Below are 16890 nucleotides of genomic sequence, written 5' to 3'. Positions count from 1 at the left end.
AGACAGCACACTTGTTTGGAAAGCGACTACAATTCCTTTCCAAACTTCACGAGCTGCTGTCTGATCCTGTGAAGCAGGCTAACCCGACCTCCTCTCCTTTCTGTGCTTTCCCTGGGACCTTTTGATATCCTGTGCACTGGTGGGGCCTCTCACCGGGCAGCTCCTTACCCGGGAGCTGTCCCAGCTCCCAGGTCACTTTCCACCCCCAAGACATTCTTGTCCTACAGGCCACTCGAGGCTCTATGCCCTTCTATGTGCCGGTCCATAGCAATAAATAAATCACTCTCAGCTACTCTAAATTAACGACTTTTGTTTTTAAAGCTTATTTTTTTTATTTTGAGAGAAAGACAGAAACGGGGAGAGAGAGAGCACAAGCACGGGAGGGGCAGAGAGAGAGAGGAGACAAAGAATCCCAAGCAGTCTCCGCATTGTCAGTACAGAGCCCCATGCAGGGCTCGAACTCCCGAACCCCAAGATCATGACCTGAGCTGAAACCAAGAGTCAGACGCTTAACCGATTGAGCCATCCAGGCGCCCCAACGGTTTACTTCTTTCAGAGATCATGAAGCCTTTAATCCTAACTCTCAAGCGGGGGAGTGCTGGCAAACCATGTGGAAGGGGCTTTTGGAGTTGTTGAAGTCGGGGGACTCCAATTCCTGTTAACATAAGATTTGTAGTCTAAATTCAGCCGCTAAGGAGCTATGAGATCTTGGGTCTCCACCTCTGAGTTTCCGATTCCTCAGTTCAGTTCAGGAAGTCCTGAGCACCTACCTACCATGTGTACACTCATACCTGGGCAGGGGACAGGAAACTGACACAGCAGCCCTGCTCTCCAGAGGCCAGAAGTCTAAAGGGGTAACATACGTGAACAACTGAAGGGCAACTTTGAGCTTGCGGGAGAAAGAGCATTTTGGCTGGCAGACAGTGGTACACAGCCTTCTAGAACGAGGACCTGGCAGGGGCGAAGGCCTGAAGGTATGTGGCATGTCCTTCCATCCTGGGGAAGACTTCCCAAACAAGAATCATTTATTTGCTTCTGGAGCCTCTCACACCATGAGGACCCACACTATCTTTCTTTCGCTCTGCCTCTAACTCAGATCTTAAGCCACTTGCTAAGGACTGGTTTCTGTAAGAAATGGGTGGTTTCTGGAAGATTCTTTATAAAAAACTTTGAATGATGGGAGAATGTAATCATCCACAAACAATGAGAGAGAAGAGCTCAATGGAACGTTATGTATCCTTTGCCCAGTTTCAAGAATTATCAACTCAGAATCATTTTTTTTTCCCTGTAGTATTCTCACCTATTCTCTCTAGGATTTTGAAGTAAATCCTAGGCACGGTGCCACTTCTTATGTAAATATAACAGTGTGTATCTATAAACGATAAGGGCTGTTGGGGCGCCTGGGTGGCTCAGTCTGTTAAGCATCCAACTTTGGCTCAAGTCGTGATCATGGTTCATGAGTTTGAGCCTCATGCTGGGCTCTGTGCTGACAGAGACTAGAGCCTGCTTTGGATTCTGTGTCTCCCTCTCTCACTCTCTCTGCCTCTCCTCCACTCATTCTCTCTCCCTGTCTCTCTCACACACAAAAAATAAGTATTAAGATAAGTGATGTTATTAAAAACATATGGCTATGTCATTGTCATCCTGAAATAATACATTAATATCATCAAATGTCAGGCAATGATTAACTTCACAATTGTCTCAGAAACACTGTAATTTATTTTTATAGTTTTGGTTTGATCCAAATAAGGTCCACAACTGTTACTGGTTGCTGTGTCTCTTAAATAAAGTCTCCTCATCAGTAAATCCTGCCACCCCATCTTTCTCTTCATCTCTCTTTTTTCCTTGCAATTTATTTATGGAAGAAACCAGTCTGTCTGTCTTGTAGAGTTTTCTGTGGTCAGGAGTTTGCTGACTCCATTTCTGGGGTGTTACTTAATACTCTCTTTGGTCCTCTGCATTTCCTGTGACTTGATAGTTGGACGTGGAGACTTGATCAGATGTGGGTTCCCTTCAGTGTGGGAAGGCTATTTCACAGGGGACGGTGCACCCTTCCATCAGGAGATCTAGTATCTGGTTGCGCCACACTTCATGCTGTTGGCCACCACTGAGGGTCAGTGCCAAAACTCGCTAACTCGTTAGGTGACACAATACAGTACTATTCTATTTCTACCATGCCACCTTCATTTATTAGCGAGGACACCTATATAAAGACAGTCATCCCATCGTCTAATATTTGATCACCCAGTGGTACACAGCACAAAACAAAGGCACACTAAGACCAATCAATCAAGGATTTTAATTCTATTTATCTATTATTGTCCCAAAATAATAGCCTCCTCCAAGGGAGACCAATGAAGCCGCGTGTTAATACTGTTTTGTTTTTGGCATCATAATTAACTCATGAGTTTGAACAATGTGACCCAATCCACTGCAGTTATACTTACTGATGCTCAGTTCGTTCTCTCGTTGGCCAGTGGGAGCCTCATTAAGTGGTTCTGAGTGTTTTTGACAGGAGCCTGGTAGCCTTTGACAGCATCCTTACTATCTGGTATAACAAGATAGTCTAGGCCCATCTAATGTATTTTCTAACACAGCCCTGGAACTCGCCACTTCTCCAAGAAGCCTTCATTCTCTTTTTAATTTTATTTATTTTTGAAAGAGACAAACAAGAGAGAGAAGGTGTGCGTGTGTGAGGACGAGGGGCAGAGAGAGAGGGAGAGAGAGAATCCCAAGCAGGCTCCATGCTGTCATCACATAGCCCAAGTCGGGGCCTGATCTTATGAACTGTGAGATCACAACCTGAGCTGAGATAAGGAGTCAGACACTTAATCCACCAAGTCACCCAGGCACTCCTCTTTGGGTAGAAATGGGGTTTCACAGCCACAGTCAGAGCACCTAGAAGACTCTTTAAGAAGATCTAGGTCTGCTTCTCCTCCATTGGGGGTGGGGGGTGGGGAGCAGGTAGTGTGGCCTGGCCTGAATGACGTCCAAAAGAGTGGTGAGAGACTGTGAGAAGGAAAAGGGTGGCCAGTGACCATTTAGGAGTTACTGTGACTGTCTAGGAAAAATGACAAGGTTCTCGATCAAGTCTGTAGGTGTGGGGATGGCTAAGAGGATCAGCATCGAGAGAGAAACTTCAGAGACTACATTTACATAGTCTGATTGGGCCATTCAAGACAGTAGGGGCTAAGGTGGGTAAAAGATGACAGACCTGGGGTCAAAGCCTAGTTCTGTCACTTATCAACTGTGTGATCTACATCTCTTTACTTACCTTCTGAGACTCACTGAACTGAACTACAACATGGGATTGATGCTGTCTGTCTCATGGGGTTGTCAGGATTAGAAGCAAATGAAATGAACATCATATAATGTGTGATACCTACTAAAACTAAAAATTACAAATACGAAATCTCTGCTTTATGCCAGCACGTTTATGAGCCTTATTTAGAGTATAAAGGGGTTGCCCTATCTGCTCACAGACTGTTAGTAATGGATGCCTCCACATTTGTCTAAACCACATTTTATTGATTATTTTATCAAAAAGATGATATAACAAATTTCATGCTGCTAAAGAAAAACAAATCCTATATTCTTCTGAGGACTGTTTTTTCTCGTTTGATATCTAAGATGACAGATTTCATTTCAGAGAAGCTTAGAATAATGTTTTAATTTCAAATTGCTCCCATAAGTGACAAAAAAAATCAAGATATTAAAAATGAACAAAGTATCTGAAATACTGATCAGTTAAGTCTGAGCTTCATAAAATACTAAGAAGGTTGTTCTGATCAGTGATTTATGTAGCACTCTGTTTTTACAAAATATAATATTACTTTAAGTCAATTCCTTCCCAGAACCTTCCACCCATTACGTCAGTGATATCCTGTAAACCTTCCTGAGGTTATTTGCTTTTTTTCTAAGATATGTTTTTTGCAGGCTCCATCAGAAGGATTTCTGAATCAAGATTTTCAGGATAAAAATAGCTATCCAGCAGTTGCTACAACCACTTAAATGTTAATAAAGAAGAATTAAGTATTGATACCATCTTTACTTTTTTAATTGTGAAGGTAATACAAACTATTTAAAAAATTTCAGACAAAACAAAAAAGCATAAGAAGCAAAACCGATCCAAAGCTCACTTGCCAGAAATAACCACTAGGTTCCTCTGAATCATTTTCTCTGCAGGCACAGACATAAAAATAATGTTTTAAATATTTCATCACAATGTACATTTATTCTGTGGCTTGCTTTTCTGATATAATTGTGAAATATAAAGTGACAATTATTAGTTCAATATACTGTGACCATTTAATGTGTTAGTACATAAATGAACAGACTACCTCATTCTTCCAGTTGCTTGGTATTATGTAGTTGAATGAACCTTGAATATAAGCTAGTGTATTGGATTAGCACTTTATAACTAGACATTTACAGTACTTCCAATGTACTAATATTTTAAATTATTTTTTCCAATGTATCAATGTTTTTAAAAGTTCTTCAGCAAGGGTTGCCTGGGTGGCTCAGCAAAGCAGCTTACCCTTGGTCTCAGCTCAGGTGTTGATCTCAGGGTCATGAGTTCAGGCCCCGAGGTTGGGCTCTGCAATCGGCGCAACTTAAAAAAAAAAAGTTCTTAACCAAAACAAACAGACTGAATCAAGTCTGGGCCTGTGAGAACCGCATTATTGTCAATTTCTGTGTCTGTTTATAGTTTCCATAATAAGAAAAAAAGAAACAGTGCTGGGGGGCAGCTTTTAAAAACTGTTACAAAACAAGAGACAACTATCAGTTACTGACATTTAATTTTGTTAACAAAAATTGGCTGTAAATTTCCTAATCTCAAAAACCACATCTCCCTCTCTTTCTGATAAGCCTCCAAGCTGAAACTGTTCTCAGCAATGTAATAATTTTTGCTCCTTCAGCAGCTACACTTGCCTTTGAGATTTAGGGAAACTTCTCGTTGATGCATATTCCTTTTCCTTCCTTTTTTAAAAAAAATTTTACTTGAGGGGCACCTGGATGTCTCAGTGGTTACGGTAAGCATCCAACTCTTGATATTGGCTTTGGTCATCATCTCATGGTTGCGGGACTGAGCCCCTTGCTGGGCTTTGCACTAATAGCACAGAGCCTGCTTGGGACTTTCTCAAAATAAATACATGAAAACTTTAAAAAATGTTATATGAATAGCTTTATTGAGATAGAATACACAAATGTAAAATGATGCAGCTACTTTGGAAAACAGTCTGACAGTTCCTCAAAAATTAAGCCTAGAATTACCGGAGGCCCTGCATTTCATTTCAGTCTTGGAGGCGGTCTTTCCCAGAGCGGGGAGGTGGGGGGATGGTGACCTGTCCTCCGGAGCCACGCCCACACCCGCAGATACAGTTCCCTGCTGGTCTTCCAGCATCAGGGCGGGCTGCCTGTCCTCTGCCACTCCCCAGTTTACAGTCAATGCCACTAGACTTCAGGAAACCCGAGCACCTACCCACCTCAAGAATGGGCAATTGGACCTCCCTGAACAAGCAAGGCAGGTGTTTTTAATACAAAGTGTCATTTTTTCTGTTCTTTGGTTTGTTTATAGGTTGCTCTTCTAGTACAATCTTAAATTTGACCATTAGCCGTAAGGCTTCCAGACAAGTATGGGTTTATTTCCTGAGCTCATGTTCTTTTTGGCAGCTGCTATCTAATGAAATGTGTCTATGTGGGCCAGAGAGTACCAGGAGCATTGGCTGGATAATGAAGCTGAGGGCTATGCCAGCCTGGGTGATTTTAACACCAGCCCCGTCAGGGGGTGTCAGCCCTGCCTGGCTGCTCACAAGTGCTTACAGGGTGCAGGTTGATTTAGTTAGGGCTTTAATCACTTCTATCTATGGTGTGGACTGAAACACAATTCATATTTCAGAATGACCAGTGGAGTCTTTAAGGCCAAGAAAACTCCCATTCTGTTCAAGTTTATTAGTGACTAACTTATGCTCTCAACACTGAGCAACAGAATGTATTTAACTTTCTCAAACATCACTGGGAAACTGCCAGTCATGCTTCCTTCAGACTCAAATTACTTTTTCATCATCGGGTTATTTTTAGTTATTCAGAAAATTCTCAAAAATGTTCAAGTAGTGGAGGTATCTTTATCTTTCAAGCTGAGCTCAAAGGTAACATTTTCTTTCTTTTTTTAACATTTATTTATTTTGAGAATGCAAGCACGTGCATGTGCAGGGGAGAGGCAGAGAGAAGGAGAAAGAGAAAGAATCCGTGCTGTCGGTGCAGAACTGGATTCTGGGCTCCATCCCACAAGCCATAAGATCATGACCTGAGCCAAAATCAGGAGCTAGACGCTCAACTGACTAAGCCACCCAGGTGCCCTAAAGGTGACATTTTATTTCTTTTTTTTCTTTAAAGTTTATTTATTTTGAGAGAAAGGGAGAGAGAGCATGAACGGGAAGCACAGAGAGAGATGGTGAATCCTAAGCAGGCTCTGCACCATCAGCACAGAGCCTGACATAGGGCTCAAACTCACGAACCATAAGATCATGACTTGAGCTAAAACCAAGAGTCATATGCTCAACCCACTGAGCCACCCAGGTGTCCCCAGGTGACATTTTCTCTCTCTTGGAGAGAGGAGAGAGAGCGAGAGAACGTGGAGGAGGGACAGAGAGAGAGAGAAAGAGAATCCCAAGCAGACTCTGCACTGTCAGCATGGAGCCCAACTTGGGACTTTATCAGGAACAGTGAGATCATGACCTTAGCCAAAACCAGGGTCAGATGCTCAATGAACTGAATCACCGAGGTGCCCCCTAAGGTGATATTTTCTTAATTGGCCAGAGAACTTAAGACGTTTCAGCTATTTTAAAGTGACATCCATAAGGGGAAAAAAAGGCTTACATTTTTAAAAGAAGTGTTTTGTATATGCATAGCTCAAAAAAAAAAGCTGATTTTAAAGTTTAGCTTTTGTAACTCTCATTGAAAACTAAAGGCTGACTCTTATTTTTTTAAAAACTAACTGGAAACACTAGACATAAGCACCTGATAGTAAGCAAGTTTGCCAATGTCCCACTTTGGGGGAATCTAAGGTAAAATTTGAATTAAGTCTTCATTTTGGCAACCCCCAAAAATGTATTTTAATCATTCAGTTCAACAAATATATTTTGAGCACACCCTAAGGACCACAATGGTATTCAGTACTGGGGATGCTACAGAAAACCAGAGACAAAATCCCAGGGGGGTAGGGATGGGTCAGGGATGGAGGGAGATAACATTAAAGAAAGAGGAGCTGCAAAAGCAGTTAAGGTACACAGATAAAATGGTATATAGTCAGGTGCAACAGGCTGCAATTTTAAAGTGCTGGTCAGGAGAAATCTCATTGAGAAGGTGACATTTGAGCAAAAATTTTAGGGAGGGGAGGGAATTAGCCCTCTGGAGAAAGTATGTCCTAGACAGGGAACCCAGGCACTGCATGCTAGAAGAAAGCCAGTGTGGCTAGTGTAGGGTGAGCAAAGAAGTGGTAGAAGCCCAGGTCCAAGGATGGATGTGGTTGATGGTGGCTCATGGAGGTCTTAATGGTCACTTTAAGGACTTGGGATTTTACTCTTGAGTCCAAAAGGCATTGTAAAGCTGTGAGTACAACAATGACAACATCTGATACATTTCCATTGGATCAACTGTTGCCATGTAGAGAACAGACTTTAGGAAGGAAAGGGTAAAAGTCGGTAGACTTAAGAGCAGGCCACCACAGTATTCCAGGAAATAGAGATGGTGGTTCGCCCGAGAGTGAGAGCAGTAGAGGTGGCAAAGGGTGTTTGAATTCTCTGTCTATTTTAAAGGTAGGGCAAAGAGATATTGAAGGATTGGATAAAGGGTGTTGAGAGAATAAGACTCAAAGAGGACTCCGGATTTTCAGCCTGAGCAACTAGAAAGCTGGGTTGCCGTTAATTGAGATGTGGAAGGCTGCATGTGGAGCCTTTTGGTAGAAGGAAGACCATGAGTTCAGATTTGGATATGTTGAGTTTGGGATGACTATTAGATATTCAACTACTGATTTTCCTCTGACCAAGTCAAAATTCATCATCTTCAAAGAATGCAATTTCTCTAAGGGTAGAGTTTTGTCTGTATTGTTCATTGCTGTATCTCCAGAGCCTTGGACAATGTTTAGTATATGTAGCTTATTAATTAAAAATTAACTTAGCAAATATCTGCTAAGCACGTGTTATGTGTCTCATTCTGTTCTACATTCTTGGAACACAGTGGGGACAAAACAGCTAAAATTCTTGCTGTCCTGCAACTGGCAATCTAGTAGTGGGAGGCAGGCAAGAAAGTGAAGTGAAATAAATTAAACCTGTATATGTTGGCATACCTGCTTCATAAACATTTGTTGAATGTTTACTAACATGGTACTCAACCCGGCAAGGGAGGAAACTCAATGTATGTTATCAAAACTCGGTGAGGGGGGAAACTAAGATCTTGGGAGTTGGCATTCTATGCCAGCCTGACTTATGCCAAAGCCCATTCCACCACACCATGTTGCTTCTCACAAATCCCATCCTCACCTGATAAATATCAGGGATGTGCTTCCCATCCAATAAGCATTTAAAGGAGATTCTGTTCAAAATTGGGACTCTCTGAAGTACAGCTATAAGATGGTACCCCCAGGCCACTCAGCCCTCCTTAATGGATCCGAACCAAGCAGGAATTCCTCTTGACATCTTGAAGCATTTTCTCACTCTGCCTACCCTTTTACAATGCCAAGGGTACCTTACTTACCCACCATTAAGTGCCACTACATTGTTTTATCTGGAAGGCTCAACTTGCAACCTTTCACAAACCTAAAAAGGTATACTAATGTAAAATTTATAGTCATATAAATTTGAGGAGGAATCTCTTGTTGTCCCCCCTGCCAAAAAAATGAAACGACTCATTTTCCATTCCCAGCAGCAGCATCAGGGGGGTGGTTTGGTCTTTAGAAGCCCAAATGATTTTAATTATTACCCCCTATCACCATCTCCCCCACCAACACATTCAGCCATCTGATATTCTCTGTCTCATGCCTCCCCCATGTATCCTCTGCAGAAATTCTAGAACAGCCGTGATCCCTTCCTACTGTCCATTTCTGACCCAGTTTTCATATACAACTTGAGATCACGCTTACTTTTCCACCAACATTTCCTAGTATGTAAATGATGAATGATCATTTATCCTTGAAAACTGATTAATTATTTCTCTTGTTCAAGCCTGTCTGAACATCTCTTCAGAAAGAAGAATTTCAGGGCTTTCTCCTCCTAAATGCTGTCCCCATCACCATTGTAATTTTTAAAACAAAATGTCCAGGGTTCCTCATCGCCTGGGTGGTGGCCATATTCCTCTTGATGTTGCCGTCAGGCAGCAGATCCACAGACCGCAAGGATTCCTGACTGGTGGGGTGTGTGAACCACCAATAACTTGCCTCTTTTCCCTGGCCAGCAGAGAGGTGTTGGGTCCACCAGATCTTTTAGGACCCTCTGATGAACAGATGGGCATCAAGACTCCCTTGTGTTATAATTCTGAGGATGTACTGAAATCCTTTCATAACTTGATATAACTTGACACATTCCATGAACTCAGTAGAATGATGGTGTTTTAAACATTTCTCTAAGCACATATTGACAATGCACTGTGGCTCTTGCTAGTGGCTAAAGAGAGCATCCTTTTATCCCTATGGTGATTGGTATTGCTCTTCCTTAAGAATCCAAGTTAGAGTACAAAGCAAGAATCATATAGCGTGGAGTGTTTAACAGTCAAATAAATGTTCAACACCAGTGTAATGGCATCTGTCTGCTGTCCGTATGTGGGATCACAAAGGCTTTTCTTTTCTTTTCCTTTTTTTAAAATATTTTTATTTACCTCTAGGAGAGAGAGACAGCGTGAGCAGGGGAGGGTCATAGAGAGAGAGGGAGTCACAGTCTCGGAAATAGGCTCCAGGCTCTGAGCCGGCAGTCAGCACAGAGCCCGATGCGGGGCTCGAACCCACGAACTGCGAGATCATGACCTAAGTGAAAGTTGGGCGCTTAACCGACCAAGCCACCCAGGCGCCCCTCACAAAGGCTTTTCTAACAGAAACTGAAAACATTTTGTAAGAAGCGGGTAGAACCAGTAGTAATCCATCACGGATACAATAGTAAATGAGCAAACTCCGTCAGTAACAAGGTTACGCTTCTGGACAACACAAAACTGGAATACCGTAATTTAAAAGGTAACACATAGGAGCCCTTGGGTGGCTCAGTCTGTTGAGCATCTGACTTCAGCTCAGGTCATGATCTCACAGTCTGTGAGTTCAAGCCCCATGTCCGGCTCTGGGCTGACAGCTCGGAGCCTGGAGCCTGCTTCACGGTCTGTGTCTCTGTCTTTCTCTGTCCCCCAGAAATAAAGGAGACAAAAAAGGTAACATATATTTTAATCACCCCATTCAACCACAGCCAAAAAAAACCCAAAATCAAACAAAATCTTCTCTCCTCCAGTTCTTTTCATGTTCAACACCTGCACTAGGGCTCCTCTGTCCTTATTTCCTCCCTGTTAAAAAAAGTAAATCAGGTGTCAGAATTTAGAAGATAGTATCATCAAAGGATTCTACCCTTCATCTTATTTTGTATCGAATAGACTTGGTTTCTAAATATCACACTGGTAACTTCCCACAATGTTTTTCCTTGTAACAGTTACTTAGTCACAGGTTTTGCCTTAGGTATGAAAGGTGCAAATTCCCACCACAGCCCAATTGCTTCAGGTTGTGTGGGTTTTTTTTTTCCCCAATTTGCCTTGAAATTCTAATATGCTGCTTCAGGCTCTATACCTACAGAATTGCAAGTATTCCAACAGACCTATCCTGCAGGAATTATGTAAACCTTATATAATTAATATTTGTGAGATGTATGAAGATCCTGGCACAGAAGAAAGCATGGAAATCCAAAGCTATTCTCTTTCTTTTTTAATCAGTTGCCAGCTGGATTCTAGAAGGCTTCTAGTTCCAGCTCTCAGGCAAGAGCATTGCTACCATTTAAAGTACGTGTACTGTTGTTTGTTTTTTTAAAGGAAAAGCACAGGAGGCTAAGGAAATGGAGCTTCAGGACGGCTACAGAAATCCCAATTGTTCAGAGACGCATAGCAATGCACAGTGAATGGAGATGTAATCCCAATCGAAATGTTTCTTTGCACCCTCTGCAGTGCAGTTGCTATCCTAGAGAAGAACTGGTCTGATATCTCTGTCTTCCCGCAAACAGACTGAAAAGGTACAGGTCAACTAACGCTAGGTGAGATGGGGTTCAAAATAGAGCTAATCCTGTATCAAGCCCATTGTTTAGGTGAACCGCAGATGAAAGGCCAAAGGCAGGGGTTCCAGATAAAAGGCGGGATGCCCAGTTAAATCTGAATTCAAGATGAACTACGAAGAATTATTTAGTTTAAGTGTCCCAACTATGATGAGGGACATACTTAGAATTCGCTGTTTATTTGAAATTCAAATTAGACTGGGCAACCTGCGTTTTTATTTGCTAAATCTGGCAGCACTAGCCAAAAAAAAAATTAAAACAGCTTATTTTCAGTTGACATTGTACTGCCCTGCGCCAATGAAAAACATAGATGGAAAGAATTATGTAATTGTCTATTTTGCTGTAATGATTTCTACATCACTGAGACCTTAGCAAAGGTCTCAAGGTTTATAAATGACATTAAAACCGGTAAAAGACAGGTAAAAGAAATGGGATATCCTGGTGTAAGGATTACGATGAGCCCTGAAAGATCCACACATCAGAAAATCTGATGTTACATGAATCCTGTCATTTAAATAATTGAAGCTGTGACTAAAAAATAAGTAATGCCACACATAATTCAGTCTTATTTTACAGTCACCCCACTTGCACATTAGCTGGACTACAACCTATTAGCTCTGCATTTCCTAGTAAAAAACAATTGTTGCCTAAGGCACGCACTCACTACTTGCCCACCTCTTTTCAGAATTGCCACTGTCTTCTAAATGAAACCTCAATTTTTTCCAAACAACTGTTTCATTCAGTATCTTATTAGCAAAGCAAATATTTGATTCCTAAACTAACATGCCCAATTTATGTGACAGATACTTCCAAAAGGAAGCAAACTGTTGTAAGTGCTCTGGGTCTTAAGACAGCCAATCCCTTTTGAAAATATTTTTAAAATATCCTTCTCCATTGTTTCCAGATTCTGTAGCCACCTCCCTCACCTACCCACCCCTGCAGAGAAAACTTTTGCTTACGAACGTCTGATCAAACAGTCTAAACGCTTGACCAATGTTTTCCTTATAAAAACATACACACAATTCAACCTGGCCCAAATGCTCAAGGTGAATTAGAGATCTGGCCAGCCCTGATATTTTGGGGCTTGAGAGAGAGAGAGAGAGAGAGAGAGAGAGAAAGAGAGAGAGAAAGAGAGAGAGAGAGAGACATTCTGGATCATTCAGATAACCGTGAGCTGCCTCTTCCTAAGTTCTTTGACCTGAATCATCCAAAATTTGCACCTCTCGGAATCTGACTTAAAGGTTTAGCTGAGTTGGGCTTCTGAAACACACATCGTTTGCAAAAGGCTTTGTGGAAGAAATAAAGTCCTTCATGAGACTTGACTTCGATTGGTTACAGAGCATTTTTTGGACCGCTGTGCTAAAGCTGAGCGGACACGTTATTAACCTTTTCAAATGAGGCATTTCGTAGACTCCGCTGAATATTTTCTTCATTTGCACATTAAGGTGTGCCAAAACAACTGGCACTGGGCCAGGATAATTACCTGAGATCTTTGACATAGTCTGAGCACAAGCATAGAAACTCGGTTTCCAAGAGAGGGACCTGATGGGTAGCAGTCAGTAGTTAACCTTATGTATAAGAGTAACAGAAACAACAGTGGCTAACACTTACTGAGTGCTGACTATGTCCCGGGCCCTGTAGGTCTACCCGGTCACTGAACACTTTCAACACCCTTACGAGGTTTTACTTCCCCAATTTTGTAGAGAAGAAAACTCAGAATGGTCTGGTTACCTGCCCTAAATTACACACTCGGTAGGAGTAAAACTTAGCTTTGTACCTAGGCAATCTAGCTGCGGAATCTTCCCGCTGACCACTCTGCGACACTGCCTCAGTAAAGGTGTCAGCAATGAAGGCCTTCCTCCTTCTCGGGTCAGGTTTCATGGGAAGGGGGTGTCACTCCTTTGACTGTGCTACCCACTTCAGGGGAACAGGAGATAACCAGGCTAAAGGGCCATGAGCAACCCGTCACCCCCACTCCCAGACAACCATGCATGACCTCACCGTCCTTAAATGTGTGTGCATTTTTGGTTTATTTTTAATACATTTATGATATGATTTATGATAAGGCTTTCCCATGCTTATGATAAGCTCTTGACCTATGTATCAGGATCTGTAGTGAGAAGAGACCCATAAGTGTGCAGGGTGGGGTCACCCTTCCATGATAAGGACATTCTAGATGTTAGTCACCCGGAGAAGAGCTATCTGATAAGCCCAGAGCACAAAATGGTGGTGGCAGACTGCAGTCTAGCTCTTCTGGTCTTGATCACCAAAGGCCAACAAGTTGGCCTAGGTACTGGGCTAGGATATGATAGTTTCTCTACGGAGAGAGCAGAGACAGGCGGGGCAGACCCTCCAAAGATCATGAGGTTTGTGCTTCTTTTACCTGTGCTGTACTCCTGTGTGCCTTGTACGGAGAGATGTTTGAGAATGGTCTGTAAAATAGCCCTAACAGTTTATACCACGGTCCAGTTAGAATGAACTGAAGACAGTCCAAGCTTTCTTTCCTCCTTTTTAAAAATGCAAGTGAATAAATGTCAATTATTTTGTTGCCAATTCCCAGATATTTGCAAGCGTCCATTATACAGGCAGGAGAAAGTGCTATGTATATACTGAGCGGATTTACCAAGCTAAAAAGTGTCCCCTGCCACAACCCATTTCTGGCTCAAGAAGGTATCACCTGAAGAACTTTACTGGAAGGCTGAAAAAGGAGGAAGAGAAGGTAGAAGAGGAAGAGGAGAACAGAAAAGCAGCAACTGCTGGGTGAAACTAACCAGAGCTTTACCAGAGGAGCTGCAGCTGAAACATGCATGGCACACTCATTTCAGGAACCCTCATCCCTCTCTCCTTTACCAACACCTCTATTCTTTTTCCTACAAAAATGATATTTTTGTTTCTGAAAACACCCTACTTTTGGATGCAAAGAATCTCATAAGATATTTATGCAAATTTTTACATTATTTTCCTGACAACAAATTGCAAGTAGCTCCCCCAAAGAGTTTCCTTCAGATGGAAGATTGAAAGATGTACACAGAGACATAACTAGGTCTTCTAGGGTCAGGAGAGCCCCCAAACTGGGAAGCTGTGATCCTGTCTGTTCACAACCCCCCCCCAACACACACGTATGCATAGATGGGGAGGATGCTGCTTGTGGGTCCACCAGCCCTCTCACTCCACTGATGGACAAGAGCAATAGTCTTACCTCCAGAATAGCTGGGCTAAACTCTAAAAGTGACCAAGAAAAAAATATGTTGAGCTCCTTAGAAAAAATTGCTGCAATACACTGCCTAGAAAGGTTAATACAGGTAGTGCCAACTACCAGAGCGGTCAATAAAAATTAAAAACACAATGGTGCCTGGGTGGCTCAGTCCTTGAGCCTCACTTCTTCGGCTCAGGTCATGATCTCACTGGGTTCCATCCCCTTTTCAGTCTCTGTGTGGACAACTCAGAGCCTGGAGCCTGTTTCCTAGCCTGTGTCTCCCTCTCTCTCTCTGTCCCTACCCTGGTCACACTCTGTCTCTGTCTCTTTCTCTCTCTCTCTCTCAAAAAGAAATAAACATTAAAAATATTAAAAAGACAAGCCACAAGATAAAAATAGAGAACAAATCTATCCATAGGCTCTACTGGCTCACTCAAGTTTTTCTGAGCTTTGAGTTTCACGAAAAGATTTCTAGCGAGGAGAAAAGTAAAGGCACTTTCCTGTCGTTTCATAAACCTCTCTTGCTTGGAGGGGGACTGGAATTGCCTAACGCGGCAATCCCGTGGTTTGGGATGGTGGCCATTACACCTGCTGGGATCCTGGCGCTGCCCGCTGAGGCTGCGTAGCCAAAGCCGCCCAGAGTGTTCCGCAACCATGCGCAGACGCGACTGCTAGATTGCTCACCGTGCGGACACGGAAACGAAGAGGGAGTTTTCTCAGGCTTTCAGCAAGTAGAGAAAAACAAAAACAAAGATGAAACAAAACACGCTATAATCTCATGTCTGGAAACTTTTCCTGAAAATTGCACTATCCTTTGTGAGCTGTCAGGAAACCCGTGGCTTTCTTTTCAAGGGATTGTAACGACCGGTGCCCACAATTACAGGAGCGCAGGCAATTCGGGAGGAACAGAATTCATGCACAGAGTCCAATCGGCTCGTGCTATGTGGTTTTGGAACATTCTTAAAGAAACACGCCAGTGTCCGCGCACTCCGGCTGCTTGTTTCCACTGCCGCCTGATCCACAGACAGTTGTCCCTCGTCGGGCTCCCTTTTCTGGAACAACTCGGTACCCAACACCAGACTGAAGGCGTGTTTGAATCTCTCCCTACCCCCACTAAGCCGAGCTCAGTCCTGACCGTCTCTCTGCAGCCCCTGCCAGAGGCCGCGGCCAGTGGGGCCGAGACCCGCCCGGCGCGCGCGGCGAACGGTCCCGAATTGCCTGCGGTCGGGGGCGGGGGTGGTTTTCAGCGAACTTAACAGTTCCTGCCACGGCACGCCTTTTGGGGAGACTCCGGGTCACAGGGTGGAACTGCAAACCCAGGTTCGATCACGAGCTTGGACCGGCTTCAGGCAGCTGCCGAGGGGCTGCTGGTGCCGCATCATCCCCACGCTCAACTAAGAGACGCGGGAGACCGGAGACCGCCGAGTCCCGGGGACCGCAAAGCAGACCCGCCGCGCGCGCGGCCACCGCTTGGAGCCACCCAGATGCGACGTCGCCCGCCTCTCCAGTTTTCTCATCCCTCCCAGGGTCCAACCGCCTCAAGAAGTCGGCTGCCCGGCCCTGGCAGGGTGTGCTCGGAGACCCGAAAAGCCTCAAGTCGCCCACCCAGGGTTCGAACGCGTCGCACAGCCACCTGTTCCACAAAGCCCCGAGTTGGTGCGGGCGCGAGCTGCGACAGGAGGGACCCTGTCACCCCCTCGGTCTCGCACAGCCCAGGATCTCCACGGGCTCACACCACCCGAAAGTCAAGTGCGCACATACCAACTCCGGAGGCTCGCCCCACTCCCGCCGCCCGCGCGCGGTGACTTACTCCCTGGTCTCCCCGCTTCAGCCCCCGGCCCCAGCGCTGGCCGCTCGGGGAGGACGGCGCCCCCAAATACCTGCCGTGAAGATGCAGAGAGCGAAGAGAGTCTTGCAGACCATGGTACCCTGGTGTTGGGCGCCGAGCTCCGGGGATGACCGAGCGCTCCGGGCGCGGACGCTTCCTTTTCCGCCCGGCTGGCTGCGGCGGGCGCCGGGAGGCGCGGGCGGCTCTGCGCGCTCAGCCTGGGCGGCCCGGGCTGCTGCGGCGGCTGGCGGGGAAGCCGGGCGAACGCGGGGCGGCTCTGTCAGCTGCGTGTGCTCGCGCACCCGGCGCGTTTCTGCTCCATCCCAGCCGCCGGGCCGGGGCCGCCTCCGCAGCCGCGCCTGCCCCCGCTAAACCCCTCCCACCCGGGCCCCGCCGCGCCGACAAGGCCACCCCCTGGCCTCCCCTTTCTCGGCGCGCAGGTCCCGGGAGCCCCAGCCCAGGGCGGCCTCTGCTGGACAGACTCGAGTTTTGAAAAGGTTTAAGAGTCTAGCCCCGTGCTGGCAACTAAAGGGATGCAAAGTGTGAGCAGATCTCCGCCCTGGGGAACTGATCTCAAC

At 44.7% G+C, this 16890-nt stretch overlaps 1 protein-coding gene across 1 annotated transcript in view; it reads right to left on the bottom strand.

Moving 5' to 3' along the window:
* Positions 1–16683, bottom strand: part of PARM1 (prostate androgen-regulated mucin-like protein 1) — a 107725-nt gene extending 91042 nt beyond the window's left edge. The window contains exon 1 of the mRNA XM_039230979.1: positions 16365–16683. Coding sequence (XP_039086910.1) covers positions 16365–16407 — 43 coding nt within the window. The 5' untranslated portion in view covers positions 16408–16683. The remainder of the gene's footprint in view (positions 1–16364) is intronic.
* Between the last annotated feature and the right edge of the window lie 207 nt (positions 16684–16890).

This window comes from Hyaena hyaena, unplaced genomic scaffold (genome assembly GCF_003009895.1).
Source record: "Hyaena hyaena isolate Hyena2069 unplaced genomic scaffold, ASM300989v1 scaffold_54, whole genome shotgun sequence".
NCBI classification, from domain to species: Eukaryota; Metazoa; Chordata; class Mammalia; order Carnivora; family Hyaenidae; genus Hyaena; species Hyaena hyaena.
The sequence above is the reverse complement of the archived record's forward strand: the minus strand, read 5'-3'. Positions and strand labels throughout refer to the sequence as shown.